This window comes from Macrotis lagotis, chromosome X, assembly GCF_037893015.1.
Source record: "Macrotis lagotis isolate mMagLag1 chromosome X, bilby.v1.9.chrom.fasta, whole genome shotgun sequence".
NCBI classification, from domain to species: Eukaryota; Metazoa; Chordata; class Mammalia; order Peramelemorphia; family Peramelidae; genus Macrotis; species Macrotis lagotis.
In genome coordinates this window covers 671,269,429-671,282,786 of record NC_133666.1, presented here as the reverse complement: position 1 = coordinate 671,282,786, position 13,358 = coordinate 671,269,429, and the positions used below count along the sequence as shown (strand labels likewise).

The window sequence follows — 13,358 nt, the reverse complement described above, 5'->3', positions numbered from 1 at the left end:
ATGAACTCCAGAATATAAAACAGTGTTTGTAAAGAAACAGAAATGCTGCATGAAATCTATGGGTCAGGAAATAGCCAGAAGGCCAGTCTGTTGGGAAAGATATCAATAAGGATTATCCAGGTGAAGAAAGCACGAAAGGATTACAGTCCAGACCAGGAGAGGGAGATCAGGGAAACATCAAAGCACAAAAGCATGGGCAGCTAGGTGACACAGTGGATAGAGCACTGGGTCTAGAGTCAGGGGGACCTGGGTTCAAATTTGACCTCAGGCACTTAAGAATTACCTAGCTGTGTGATCTTGGGCAAGTGACTTAACCCCATTATCTTGTAAACACAAACACAAACACACACACACACACACACACACACACACACACACACACACACACATGAACCAACCTTAGAAAGAAACTTCAGACCTTTCTATCTTCTAAGTACAAAAGGAAGGCCTATTCCCATCCAAGTACATGTTCCAGTAACAACATAGAGCCCCAGGAGGGGCCATGGGAGGACACTCAATCTTTCCATCTCATTTAGGGGTTCAATATTTTAGAAGCAGAACAGACCACAATGGAAAAAATGAGGGAGGTGGGAGGGGCACGTGGAATACCTACATTATCCCCACTATTACCAATATAGCTCATTAAGTAAAGCCTTAGTCTAAGATGAGGAGCTAGAGGAATTCAAGGAGTACCAGAAGATTTTAATAACATGATACAGAGTGAAATAAACTGAACAACAGAAACAATGACTAAAAGAATGCAATGTAAAGAATGCAAAAGGGAGTAGAATTTTGATTAAACTTTAATTAATTAAATTAACTAATGTTGATCCTGGAAAATAGATAATGAAATATATCTTCTCAGCAATGAGGTGGGGAAATCTAGGGGGAGAACACTGCATATGTTGTCAGGCAAGGGTACTATATTGATTATTTTTACTTAGGTGTTACAGGAGGTAGTAGTTTCATTTCTGGTTTGTATCTGATTAGGATATTTATACATAAAATAATGATAGAAAAATATTAATATCTAGAATTTTATCCTGCTTTAAGGGTTTTTAAAGCTTTTTATAAGGGGCAGCTAGGTGGTGCAGTGGATAGAGCACCAGCCCTAGAGTCAGAATTACCTGAGTTCAAATCCAGCCCCAGACACCTAGCTGTGTGGCCTTGGGCAAGCCACTTAACCCCATTTGCCTTGCAAAAAAAAAAAAAAAAAAAAAAAAAAAGCTTTTTATAAACATTATCCCTTTTTATCCTCACATCAACTTAGGGAGGTAGGTGCTATTATCCCAATTTTACAGATGAGGAAACTGAGGCAAGCAACGATTAAGTGGCTTGCTCAAAGTCACACAGTAAGTGTCTGAGGTAGAATCTGAACTTGGGTTTTTCTAACACACTATTCAATCTAAGAAAAATTATTGTATTTTAAGAATAAAAGGCACTCAACAAATTTTTTAAAAAAGAAGTTAATTTTCCTAAAGGCAGACACTCATTGTTTGACCTTTGGGGTTCCATCACCAAGCAAGATCTGGCATACAGTAGGCATTTGGTATAATTCTTTTCACTTTGAAGTCTAGAATGCTCAGAGCCCTATAGTCCAGGCATCACTTGTCCACGTCAGTCCAGTTTTCAGAGCAGCCTGCCCAGCTCACAGATTCGTGGAAGACCTACCAGTACTGGGACTTACCATTCATAATCCTGGCTACCCGCCAAAGTCGGAATAGGATCACTAATCGGAGGACTTTAAAGTTATGCACTTGAAACATAATGGTAATGTCCAGGGCCAAAGAGACAAAGACAACAACAACATCCAGGATCTCAAACTTGTGGGAGAGGAATTCCTTGTGGAAGACATATAATTTTAATGCAATTTCCACCAAGAAGAAGGTCAGGATAGTGGTGCTTAGATAGTAGAACACCTAGAAAAACAGGCAGGAAGCCAAGAGTCAGCTGACACCCACTTAAAGCAACACATCATCATCATTATCATCACTATCGTCCCTCTTCATTTCCTCCCATTGTTTCATTCAATTCACACCCAGAATCTAGTCTTCTATGAGAAGCCTTTCCTAACTCCTCTTAATTCTAGAACCTTCTTTCTCTTAATCCTTGTTTGTGTATGTTGGTTTACTATCATCCCCCCATTGAATTGTAAACTCATGAAAGACAGGACTGTTTTTTGCCCTTTTTTAATCCCTAGAGTTTAATTTGTGCTTAACACTCAGTAGCTGCTTTACAAAATAATGAAAATCAAATGAGATGACATATAAAATCCTTTGTCAACCTTAAAGTATCAAATAAGTACTAATTTTACCAACTATTATTATTCAAAGCAATTTCAGAGATTGCCTTTGAGTTACTATGGATAAAAATTCATCGTCCTGTGGTAAATCTGGTGATAAAACTCTCTTGAAATTAGCTAGACTGAGATACTCATTGTTGGGGGAATGATCAACCATTTGGAACCTCAATGCCAAGGGATGTTACTGTACCTGAAAGAAATGCTGAAGAATAATTCAGGGAAGCAGAACCAGAAAAACATATATGATGCTTACGGTATGGTAAGTCCATCAACAAGCATTTACTAAACAAGCAGGGGGAATATAAATGGAAACAATTTTAAAACCAAACTCAACTTGAAAACTCCTTAAAAATAAGGATCAAGCTTATTCCCTAGTAGAGTGGAGCAAATTGACTTCCCTCTCTTCTTTGAAGAGGAGGAGATTATGAGTGTGGTGCATATACCATTATATATGATGGAATATATAATTATTATATAGGACTGATGTTTAGGATGGTTGTGTTGAACCTTTTTTTCCCTTTTTTTTAGGTTTTTTTTTTGTAAGGCAAATGGGGTTAAGTGGCTTGCCCAAGGCCACACAGCTAGGTAATTATTAAGTGTCTAAGACCAGATTTGAACCCAGGTACTCCTGACTCCAGGGCGGTGCTTTATCCACTATGCCACCTAGCCACCCCTTCCCTTTTTTCTTTTAAACTTTTTTTCTTAAAGTGATGTTGGCTAAGTAGGAAAGTAAGGAGTGATATATTTGTAAATAAAGGTGATATAAAAAGATAATAAGAGCCCATTGAAGGTAGGGGAGTGGAGAGAGACTTCAGAGGTCTGTCCTCTGTACCTGGAGCAGCACTCTGGGGCTCTGACCACATTCAGATCCTGATCGCAGTCTAGGCCCCCCATAGAACAGGGCCCCCCCACCTCAGCCCTGTGGCAAAGGGGTGTGCTTGTGATCATTCACAGACCAGGAGGGAACTTAGAGCTTCACACACTGAGATCCCTGTGTGTGTGTGTGTGTGTGTGGGGTGTCTCAATAATACTCAAAAGCCCAGGAAGCACCCCAAAACCAGGCACAGGCTGGAGAAATGAGTAAACAGAGAAAAAAAGAGGAACACCATTGAGAAATATATTGTCTATGATGCCAAGAAGGCTCAAAATACTCAATCTGAAAGATAAGGAAGTACAAGCTCCTGCATCTAAAGACTCCAAGAAAAGCAGAAATTGGGCTCAGGCTATGACAGAACTCAAAAAAGATTTTGAAAATCAAGTAAGGAAGATAGCAGAAAAATTGGGAAAGAAATGAGAGAATTGCAGGAAAAACATGAAAAAGAAGCCAGTAGCTTAGTCAAGGAGATCCAAAAAATGCTGAAGAAAATATGTTAAAAACCAGCATAGGTCAAATGGATAAAACAGTTCAAAAAGTTATTGAGGAGAATGCTTTAAAAAGCAGAATTGGCCAGTTGGAAAAAAGAGATAAGAAAGCCCTCTGAGGAAAACAAATCCTTCAGATGTAGAATGGAGCTAAAGGAAGCTGATGACTTTATGAGAAGTCAAGACACAATACTTCAATACCAAAAGAATGAAAAATTAGAAGAAAATGTGAAACATCTCATTAAAAAACAACTGATCTGGAAAACAGATTCAGGAAAGATAATTTAAAAATTATTGGAGTACCTGGAAGTCATGATCAGGAAAAGAGCCTTGATCTCATTTTTAAAGAAATCATACAGGAAAATTACCCTGATATCCTAAAAGCAGAGGGCAAAATAGAAATTGAGAGAATCCATCAATCTCCCCCAAAAGAGATACAAAAAAAACAACCCCCAGGAATATTATAGCCAAGTTCCAGAACTCCCAAGTCAAAGAGAAAAATATTACAAGCAGCCAGAAGGACACAATTCAAATATCATGGAGCTGTAGTCAGGATCACATAGGACTTAGCAGCAACTACATTAAGGGCTCATAGAGCTTGGAATATAATATTCTGGAAGTCAAAAGAGCTCAGAATGCAACCAAGAATCAACTACCCAGCAAAACTGAACATCCTCTTCCAGGGGAAAAAGATTGACTTTCAATGAACCAGGGGAATTTCAATTGTTCCTGCTGAAACAACCAGAGTTGAACAGAAAGTTTGACCTTCAAATACAGGACTCAGGTGAAGCATAGAGTATGAAGGAGAAGGGTAAAATATGAGGGACTTAATGATGATGAATTGCATGTATTCCTACATAGAAGAATGATACTGATAATATTCATATAAAACTTCTCATTTAATAGAGTAGGTAGGAGCTTTTATAGATGAAGCACAGGAGAGAGCTGAATTTGAAGATATAATATACTGTAAAAATGGAGTCAATGGCTAAAAGGAAACTGTACTGGGAGTAAGAGAAAGGAGAGGTGGAATAGGCTAAAATATTTTGTATAAAAGATTAAACAGCATATTACACTCATTGGGGTATAGATATCTGGAGTAAAAAGGAGAGAAAGGGGACAGGGGGAAGTGGGGGGGATGTGAATGATGGAGGAGAGGGTGGATTGTGGGAGAGAGTGGTCAGATATAACACATTTTCTTTTTTACTTCTTGCAAGGGGCTGGAATTGGGTGGACTGTCCAGGACCATGGGGCCAGGTGATTGCTGGACCTTAGCGGTGGTATGTGGGCTCTGGGCCTCTTGGCCCAGGGCTGGTGATCAGTCAGCTGTACCACTCAGCCACCCTATAGCACATTTTAGAAGAGGGACAGAGTGAAAGGAGAGAGAAAATATAGTATATGGTAGTGGGGAGGAATGAATGGAGGAAGCTGTGATTAGCAATGGCAATGGTGGAAAAATATGGAAGTAGCTTTTGTGATGGACTTATAAAGAATGTGATCCACCTGAGACAGAGCTAGTGGTGTTGGAACACAGACTGATGCACATTTTTTTCTCTTTACTTTATTTCTCATGAGGGTCTGTATTTTGGGGGGGGGTATTATGTTTACTCAAACAAGAATATTTTGGTAATACATAAAAAAATCATTTGTACAAAACTAAAAATAAATAATATTTTTAAAAAAGATAATAAAAAATTTTAAGAAGAAATTAGCTAGATTGGTCTTTCAAAAGCCCTGAGTTGGCTTCCTACCACTTTTAAGCATCAGATGAGGGCCATTAGGGGAGGTTCTCCTCTTGCTCTAAAACACAATCCAGTGTTTTAACTAGTCCTGGATTATCTGTTAATGTTCCTTGACCACAAGGACTATATTCAATAACTGCATGACCATTGGGAAACCTCTGTGTCTGCTTCCTTTTGTTAGTAAAATGAATTCTCATGCTCTGGGCATCTCCAGAGACTCTCAGTTAAAGGTAAAAGATTTGTTATTTTAAGGCTTACCCTAAAGCACAAATTCCATTTACTTTCAATATTTATCATTTCCCTTAAGATTTGATGCAATAGGGGTGGCTAGGTGGAGCAATGGATAAAGCACCGGCCCTGGAGTCAGGAGTACCTGGGTTCAAGTCTGGTCTCAGACACTTAATAATTACCTAGCTGTGTGGCCTTGGGCAAGCCACTTAACCCCATTTGCCTTGCAAAAAACCTAAAAAAAAAAAAAGATTTGATGCAATAGCTATTTCTCTAGGAAACCTCCTCCATTCTCTATCTATCTTGGCCCCTTTTTCATTCTACATCTTCTTGGCTACTTAAATGATCAAGTTAGGAACTCTCAGTTCTACTTTGTATAGATATTCATTTTGGTGGTCTTGCCTATCTCATTTGGATTGCCCACTCTAAATGAATTTTTCCTTTCTATTCAAATCTGAGTGGAAATTTATTGGTAGTAACTTTATTGGCATTAACAATTGTTGAAATTGTTGTAGTAGTAGTTGGTGGTAGTGGCAATAGTAGTAGTAGTTGTAGTAGTAGTAGTAGTAGTAGTAGTAGTAGTGGTGGTAGTAGTAGTAGTAGTAGTAGTAGTGGTAGTAGTAGTAGTAGTAGTAGTAGTAGTAGTAGTAGTAGTAATAAAAGTAATAGTGGTCCTAATAGTAAGAGTAATAGTAACAGTCATGAAAGTAGTAGTAAAAAAATAGTTGTAATAGTAGTAGGAGCAGCAATGGTAAACAATAGTAATAGTAGCAAGAGGAGTAGAAGTAACAGTCATAGTTGTAGTAGTAGTAGTAGTAGTAGGAGTAGGAGTAGTACTGGTAGTGGTGGTGGTGGTGGTGGTGGTGGTAGTGGTTATCAGGGAATCTGAGTTTAAATCTAGGCTCTATTTTATCTCATTTGATGATCTCATCAGTTCTCAAGTCTATGTACAAGATTCCCAGATCTAAAGATCCAGCCCTAGTCTCTCTACCAAGCTACATAATCATGAATCCCTAGCTCCCTCTTGGACATTTCAAATTGGATTCCTCAGACATTTCATACTTACAATGTCTCAAACAAACTCATTATCTTTGCCCTCCCCAACCCTTCCCTCTTCCCTATCAAGGAAAATCATAATGTAATTTTTGACTCCTAATTCAATCCACTATCAAGTCTTGTCATTTCTACCTTTGCAACATCCCTCAAAGATGTCCCTCTCTCTCCTCTTCCTGAGGCAGACCCACAACATCCCACTTCTAGACTACTGCAATAGCTACTGGGGGGTGGGTAGAGGGGCCCTACTTACTTTAGCTCTCTGCCATCCCAGTCCAACCTCCTCAGCTGCTAAGATCATTTTTCTAAAGTGTAGGTCTGACTATGGCATTTCCCTACTATAGGAGATCCTAGGGGTTCCATTACATCCAGGATCAAATCTAAAATCTGTCTGGCTTATGAAACCTACACTGTCTACCCTTTCTGACCTTTCCAGTCTTCTCACCCCTTCCTTCCCTCCATTCACCCTCTAATCCAGCTCCTCATTACCCCTTGACTGGGCCTCACATTCAATATTCCTCCTCTCTCCAAGTCTTTGCATTGGTCATGCCTTATGTCTGGAATGCTTGGTTCCCTCCCCTGTGTCTCCTGGCTTCTCAGACTTCCTCCCTACTTTCTGTAGCAAGGTTTTCCCAACCCTCCTAGAGTACCAGTGATTTCCCTCCTGCAACTTCGTTCCCTCTATGCTGTATACACCTCCAATGTACCTATTTGTCTTTCCTAGTATAAGGGGAGTTCTTAGAGGGCAGAGACTGGGTTTTTCTTTGGCTATTTGCTTAATTGTTTTGCTTTTCTATCCCCAACACTGGAAGAGTACCTAACATTGAGAGCTTGATAAATTTTTGTTGACTATTTTAATTATTTTACATCAGATTTACACCCACATCCAAGGAAGCTTTGAAGAGAAAAGAAGGCATAAGGAAAAGTGGGGAGCACTGGTTCAAACTGAATGGGATAAAGTCTGAGATTTCTTCAGTAGAATATTATAGATTAGAAATTGCTGAACTGTGTGTTATGTCTCTTCTGTCCCTCCTCCCCTGATGAGCAACTTAATGTTACCTTGACCAAAATGTAAAGAGTAAAGTGACCCTGTCTTATCTGGATTAAAGTCCAGATGTTTCTACATTCCTTGTCCTGGAGGGGGGAGAACCTGTCTCTGTTTGAATTATATGCTTTTTCTTTAGATTAATTTACACATCTAGATTGTGAAGACCACATTCCTCACTAATGAGGATGGGTCAGTGGAGGGGGGGGATTATGTTAGGATAAATAGATTTTGGATGCCTTGCTCTGGTACCTCTCTCTCTCCTTGTCTTAAGGCAGAGTGGGGTCCAATTCTCAAGAATTGAATAAAACATTTCTCTTCATACCTTGAGAAATCTCAATTTTATTTAAGTGGGTAAATTCATCTCACACAAAACCATCTACTTTGGTTATGGTGGCTATATGAGGGAAGACTTATGGCATCATGAATAGAACATAGCCTGGAACTTCTGGACTTCTTCACAACAGGCCTCATGATTAATCTAGGATGCTGTGACTTCACAGAGTTTTTGGAGGGTATGGGGTGGGGATAGGAAATGGCGATTCCACCAATATGGAACAAAACCTGGGTCAGACAGGCTAGCTAGTTGCCTGGGGGGGGGGGGGGGCTCTGAGGGGTTAGGAACATACATTTAGAACTCAAAGTTCAAAGTTCAATGCCCTCATTTTACAGATGAGGAAACTGACTCTCAGAGACCTTAGTGACCTGTCCATAGTTATACAGCTAATAAGTATCCGAATTGAGGTCTCCCTGTCTCCAAGACTGGCCTTTTATAAGAAAATCTCTTCATAGAAATGTATCCCTATTCAAGTACCAAAATGTATTGGAAAACCCTCCAGGTCATGCTATTTAGGGTAAGACACTGTGGGATAACCTGGGTCAGAAGTGAGATAAGAGAGAGCTGCTGAGTACAATGAAAAGATAAATAAGCCAAATGTTCTACCTTGGCAACAAAGTTTTCCTTGTCAGGCTGGATGATTTTCAAGTCCAACATCAGCTCAGTAAGAACTAGCAAGGCATCAAAAATGACCAGGCAAACAATGGCAACCTATGGGAAGAATAGGAAAATAGTTTTAAACTTTTTACAGTGAAAATAAATTGTGATATTGTCTTCTATACATAAAATTTAAAGGTTAAAAGATGTGTTGTTCAATGCCACTTGCCATTTTCACCTGGAGTTGTTTGTCATTTCCTTCTCTAGCTCATGTCACAGAATAAGAAACTAAGGCAATCAAAGTGAAGTAACTTGCATAGGGTCACACAACTAGGAAGTGTCTGAGGCCAGATTTTACTGACTCTAGTCCTGGTGTTCTATCTATTTCACCTCCTAGCTTGTCACAAAAAAAGATTTGAACAGACTGTTCTTAAAAAATGGAGGAATATCCAAAAATTGTCTCAATAAGCTACTGAATAAAGAAGTTCAAACTTTCAAAATGAGAGAATTTGAGTTAAAATAACTCTGAGGTACACTTATACCTATCACTGGGGCAAATCAGTTAATTAAAGGATAAAACTCAATGTTGGCAGGACTGTGGGAAAACAGGCACACTGTTACACTGATGGGAAAGGTGAACTGGTACAAACTGTTCAAAAGCCCAAAAGCAACAAAAGAATGATCAAACTAATCCTGCTCCATGGCAATGTGATCCCACTGTTTGGACTATATCCTGAAGGTTATTATTAAAAAATGAAAAAAAAAAGGAGCAGTTAGATGGCACCAGCCCTGGATCAGAAGGATCTGAGTTCAATCTGGTCTCAAGCACTTAATACTTATTTAGCTGTATGAAATTGGGCAAGTCACTTAAACCAACTGCCTTGCAAAAAGAAAAAAAAGAAAAAAAAAGAAAAAACTAATCTATTTGCTCTGTTAGTTTTCACTGCTTTACCTATAATCTCAAAGAATCTAGGTTCAACCTGGATTCTAAGCCCATCTAAACCCACCTTTGACAATCACTATGGGCAAGTGACTTAATCTCCAGGAGTATCAGTTTCCTGTTCTGTAAAAAGGGCTTTATTAAATCTGTAGAATCTAGTCATAAGGTTACTATGTGGCTGCAACCAGATAAATGTATACAAGTATCTTTGTAAACCCTCCATTTATTTTTATGTGTGTATATATGATTTATTATCTTATTATATAGTAATTTTATATTTCTATTCATATTTATTACATATATATTATATAATATATTGATGCTATAGATTATATAAGAAATATACACAAATGAAATATAAAGTATATTAATATTATACATATCAAAATAATAAAATATTGCTATGGGCAAATATGAAGAAAAAAAGGAAAGCTTAAAAGATATCATAGTATCCTAGATAGAGAAATCTATCTCAGAATCAAGACTTGTGGTTCAAATAATGCCTCAAATAAAGCCTCATATTGGCTGCTGTGGAACCCTGGGCAAAGTCACTTGGCTCTCTCACTGCCCCAGGTAACTCTAATAGGCTAAGTGGCAGTTACAGCACTGCAATAATGGAGAGAACTTTTATCAACTGGGAGTTCCTTCCACCAATGAAATCACAGTTCTCCACCCCACCCCCCGAAAATTTTGGAAAGACAAGACATAATGCAGGATGAAGAAAGCAGAATCAGAACACAGTCAATTGACAGTCCATCATCAAACATGGAAGTGTCTTCTGGAAATAAAAAAAAGATGAAAAAGTATAATAGCAACTTTAATCCAAAGGGGGAAAAAATTCACAGAAAGTAAAGAAATCAGAAGGGAAATGGAATGAAGCAAAATTTGTTGATATTATTTTGTTCATGTGAATAAGACAACAATCTCAATTTATAGTTTGAGTCATTTAGGCTTTGTTTTGTTAATGGGCACTGAATTAACCTTTTTTAATTAAAAAAAAGCCTAAGAAAGAAAAAAGAGTTTGGGGCAGGTGAGCTTCAGAGGTGGCAAACTCTCTGTGAGGTCTCACTCTAGAGGCATGTGGTGCTGGGAACTGACAGTCTGGCCACCAAAAGGCAAAGGCCTCCTTTGGCCAGGGACATTTCTGTGGTTCCTCTGCTTCGTGCTGATCCCCTCTTCTCTGATCTCTCCCAGACTCAGCCCTCTCACTTTCTCTAACCCCTGCTCCTCCATGAGCCCTTCTCTAACATCTTCAATCCTTCCATCTCCAAAGGCTCTTTGCTCTGCCCCATCCTCAGAAAGCCTTCCTTCAATTCTGCCTACAGATTCCCAAATGGATGGAGGAGAAGGGAATAAGGATTTATAGAGTTCCTCTAGGTGTCCACCTCTAGGCTAAGCACTTTACAAATAACTCATTGTACCTCACAACAACTCTGGCAGGGAGATGTTATTATTCCCACCTCATACATAAGGAAACTGAGACACACAGAGGTGAAATGACTAATTCAGAGTCATACACATCTAGGAAGTATCTGAAGATAGATTTGAACTCAGGTCTGTCTCTCCAGGTCCAACACTCTCTGCAATCTGTCAGCTAGCTGCCCATCTCTCTGCACCCCACTCCTTCCCCACCAAAGCTCGATGAAGTCTCAACACCATACAGGCATACAATCCATGTTCAGTATCTGTAGGCAGAGGAGACAGTGAGGACAGGACTTGGAGGGCAACTAGAATGGGGAAATGCTTTGAGATGACACCATTTGAAGCTGGACTGAAGAAACTGGGAGGTGGAGATGGGGGATTTCCCCCTCAGTCTGGGTAACCATTTATTGGGTGGGTTAGAGTGAGACATAGATGGGATGAGATGGCAGTTAAGGTCTCTTAAAATTCTGAGATGGAACTGGTGAGGAAACTGAGGCAGCATGGAGGAGAAGAAAGTGTGCTGGACTTGGAATCATAAAAGACCTGTGTTCAAATCCTGTACTTCACAAGTGCTAGTTTTGTGACCTTATGCTTCTGTGCCTCAGTTTTCTAATCTGTAAAAAGGGCATAAGGATTTGAATACCTTAAAGCCATACAGAACTAGGTTCTAGAATTATAGATTGTGGATTGGGAGCTCAAAGTCTCCTCTGCATTTTTTTTTTTAGATTTTTCAAGGCAATGCTGTTAAGTGGCTTGCCCAAGGCCACATGGCTAGGTAATTATTAAGTGTCTGAGGTCGGATTTGAACCCAGGTACTCCTGACTCCAAGGCCGGTGCTCTATCCACTATGCCACCTAACAGCCCCTCTCCTCTGCATTTTTGTGACTTCTCTACCTCCCAGAACCTTCCAAAACCCCTTCCAAAACCCCTTCCCAGCTCCCCATCATGTGCTGTCTGCCTCCATTAGAAGAAAAGCTTTTGGAGAGTAGCAACTACCTTGTTTGCTTGAATTATTATCCCCACCACCTAGCACAATGCCTGAACATTGGAAATGCTTAATACAGGCTGGCTCTCCCCTTTCCTCCCTGCCTACCTTAAGCTTCCCTCTCTGTCTCTCCCCACCTCTCTCTCCCCCTTCCCTGTCTCTTGTCTCTCTCCCCCTACTTTTCTCCCTCCTTCTTCTCCCTTTTCCCCTACCTACTGTCTTCCCCTCTCTGTGTCCGTCTCCCCACTCTTCTTGCTCTCCCTCCCTTCCTCTTTCTCTGGCCCTGTCTCTCTCTATATATATAGATATAGCTTTTTGAGAGTAGTCACTGCCTTGTATGCTAAGATTTTTAACCCCACCACCTAGCACAATGTCTGACCCATTGTAAACAATTACAAGCTTGCTCTCCATCCCTCCGTCTCCCTTCATCTTCCCTCTTTTCCCTCCTCTCTCCTGCTCTCCCTCCCTCCATATTCCTTTTCTGTGTCTTTGTTTCTCTCTCCCCCCCATCTTTCTCTCTGTCTCTCTAGTTTCCCTCTGTGTCTTAGTCTCTCTCCCCTCCTCTCTCCTTCCCTTTCTTCTCTCTCTCTCTCTCTCTCTCTCTCTCTCTCTCTCTCTCTCTCTCTCTCTCTCTCTCTCTCAGCTCCAGGATGGAGGAAACATGTGAAGAGCTCCAATGATGATGATGACAGAAAAGAAACAGGCTGCTTTCCACTCCCAGGTACAGTGGAAATGACATCTGCCCAATCTGGGGAATTGGGTTCATTCCTATTTCTAGCCTAGGGGCCTATGAGACAGACCACAAAAATAACTGTTCACAAATTGATCCTGACAGTTACTTCATGGTTCCTTAGCCTCACAGAAAAGACTGCATCCAACAGGGATGCTGAGAAGCTCCCGGGACATGCTCCCTGATTGACTTCTAGCCACAGACAAGGATCAAACATAAGAAGGAAAAGGAAGATTCAGAGAGGGCAAAGAACTGCTCAAGGTCCCACAACAGGCTGCTGGTGGAGCAAATGAACTGGTCCCACTTCTTAGTCCCTATCTAAGGCCCTTATTCACCACTGCCTCTTCCATGTCTCTCCTTTTGTCATTTACCAAATGAGGGGGATCGTTCTAGGGGTCTCCCAGCTCAGATATTTAGTCTTGACATTTATTCAGACTATTCTAAAGCCTCTCCGAGCTCTGATACTCCCTAAGACCCTCCCATTTCTGATATTCTGTGTTCTAAGGTCCCTCCTAGCTTTGATATTGGGTTCTAAGTCATTTCCTAGCTCCAATATCACCTATTCTAAGGCACCTCTCAGGCCTGATAATTTGTTTAGGGTTCCTTTCAGTTCTT

General features: G+C 40.2%; 1 protein-coding gene across 6 annotated transcripts in view; it reads right to left on the bottom strand.

Annotated features, from left to right (window-relative positions):
* LOC141501567 (voltage-gated hydrogen channel 1-like) overlaps positions 1-13,358 on the bottom strand; it is a 28,518-nt gene that overhangs the window by 13,055 nt on the left and 2,105 nt on the right. For all 6 annotated transcript variants that reach the window (XM_074205647.1, XM_074205652.1, XM_074205649.1 and 3 more), the window contains 2 exons: positions 8,676-8,780; positions 1,688-1,919 (listed from right to left, as the gene is read on the bottom strand). In XM_074205647.1, the coding sequence (XP_074061748.1) occupies positions 1,688-1,919; positions 8,676-8,780 (337 nt within the window). The remainder of the gene's footprint in view (positions 1-1,687; positions 1,920-8,675; positions 8,781-13,358) is intronic.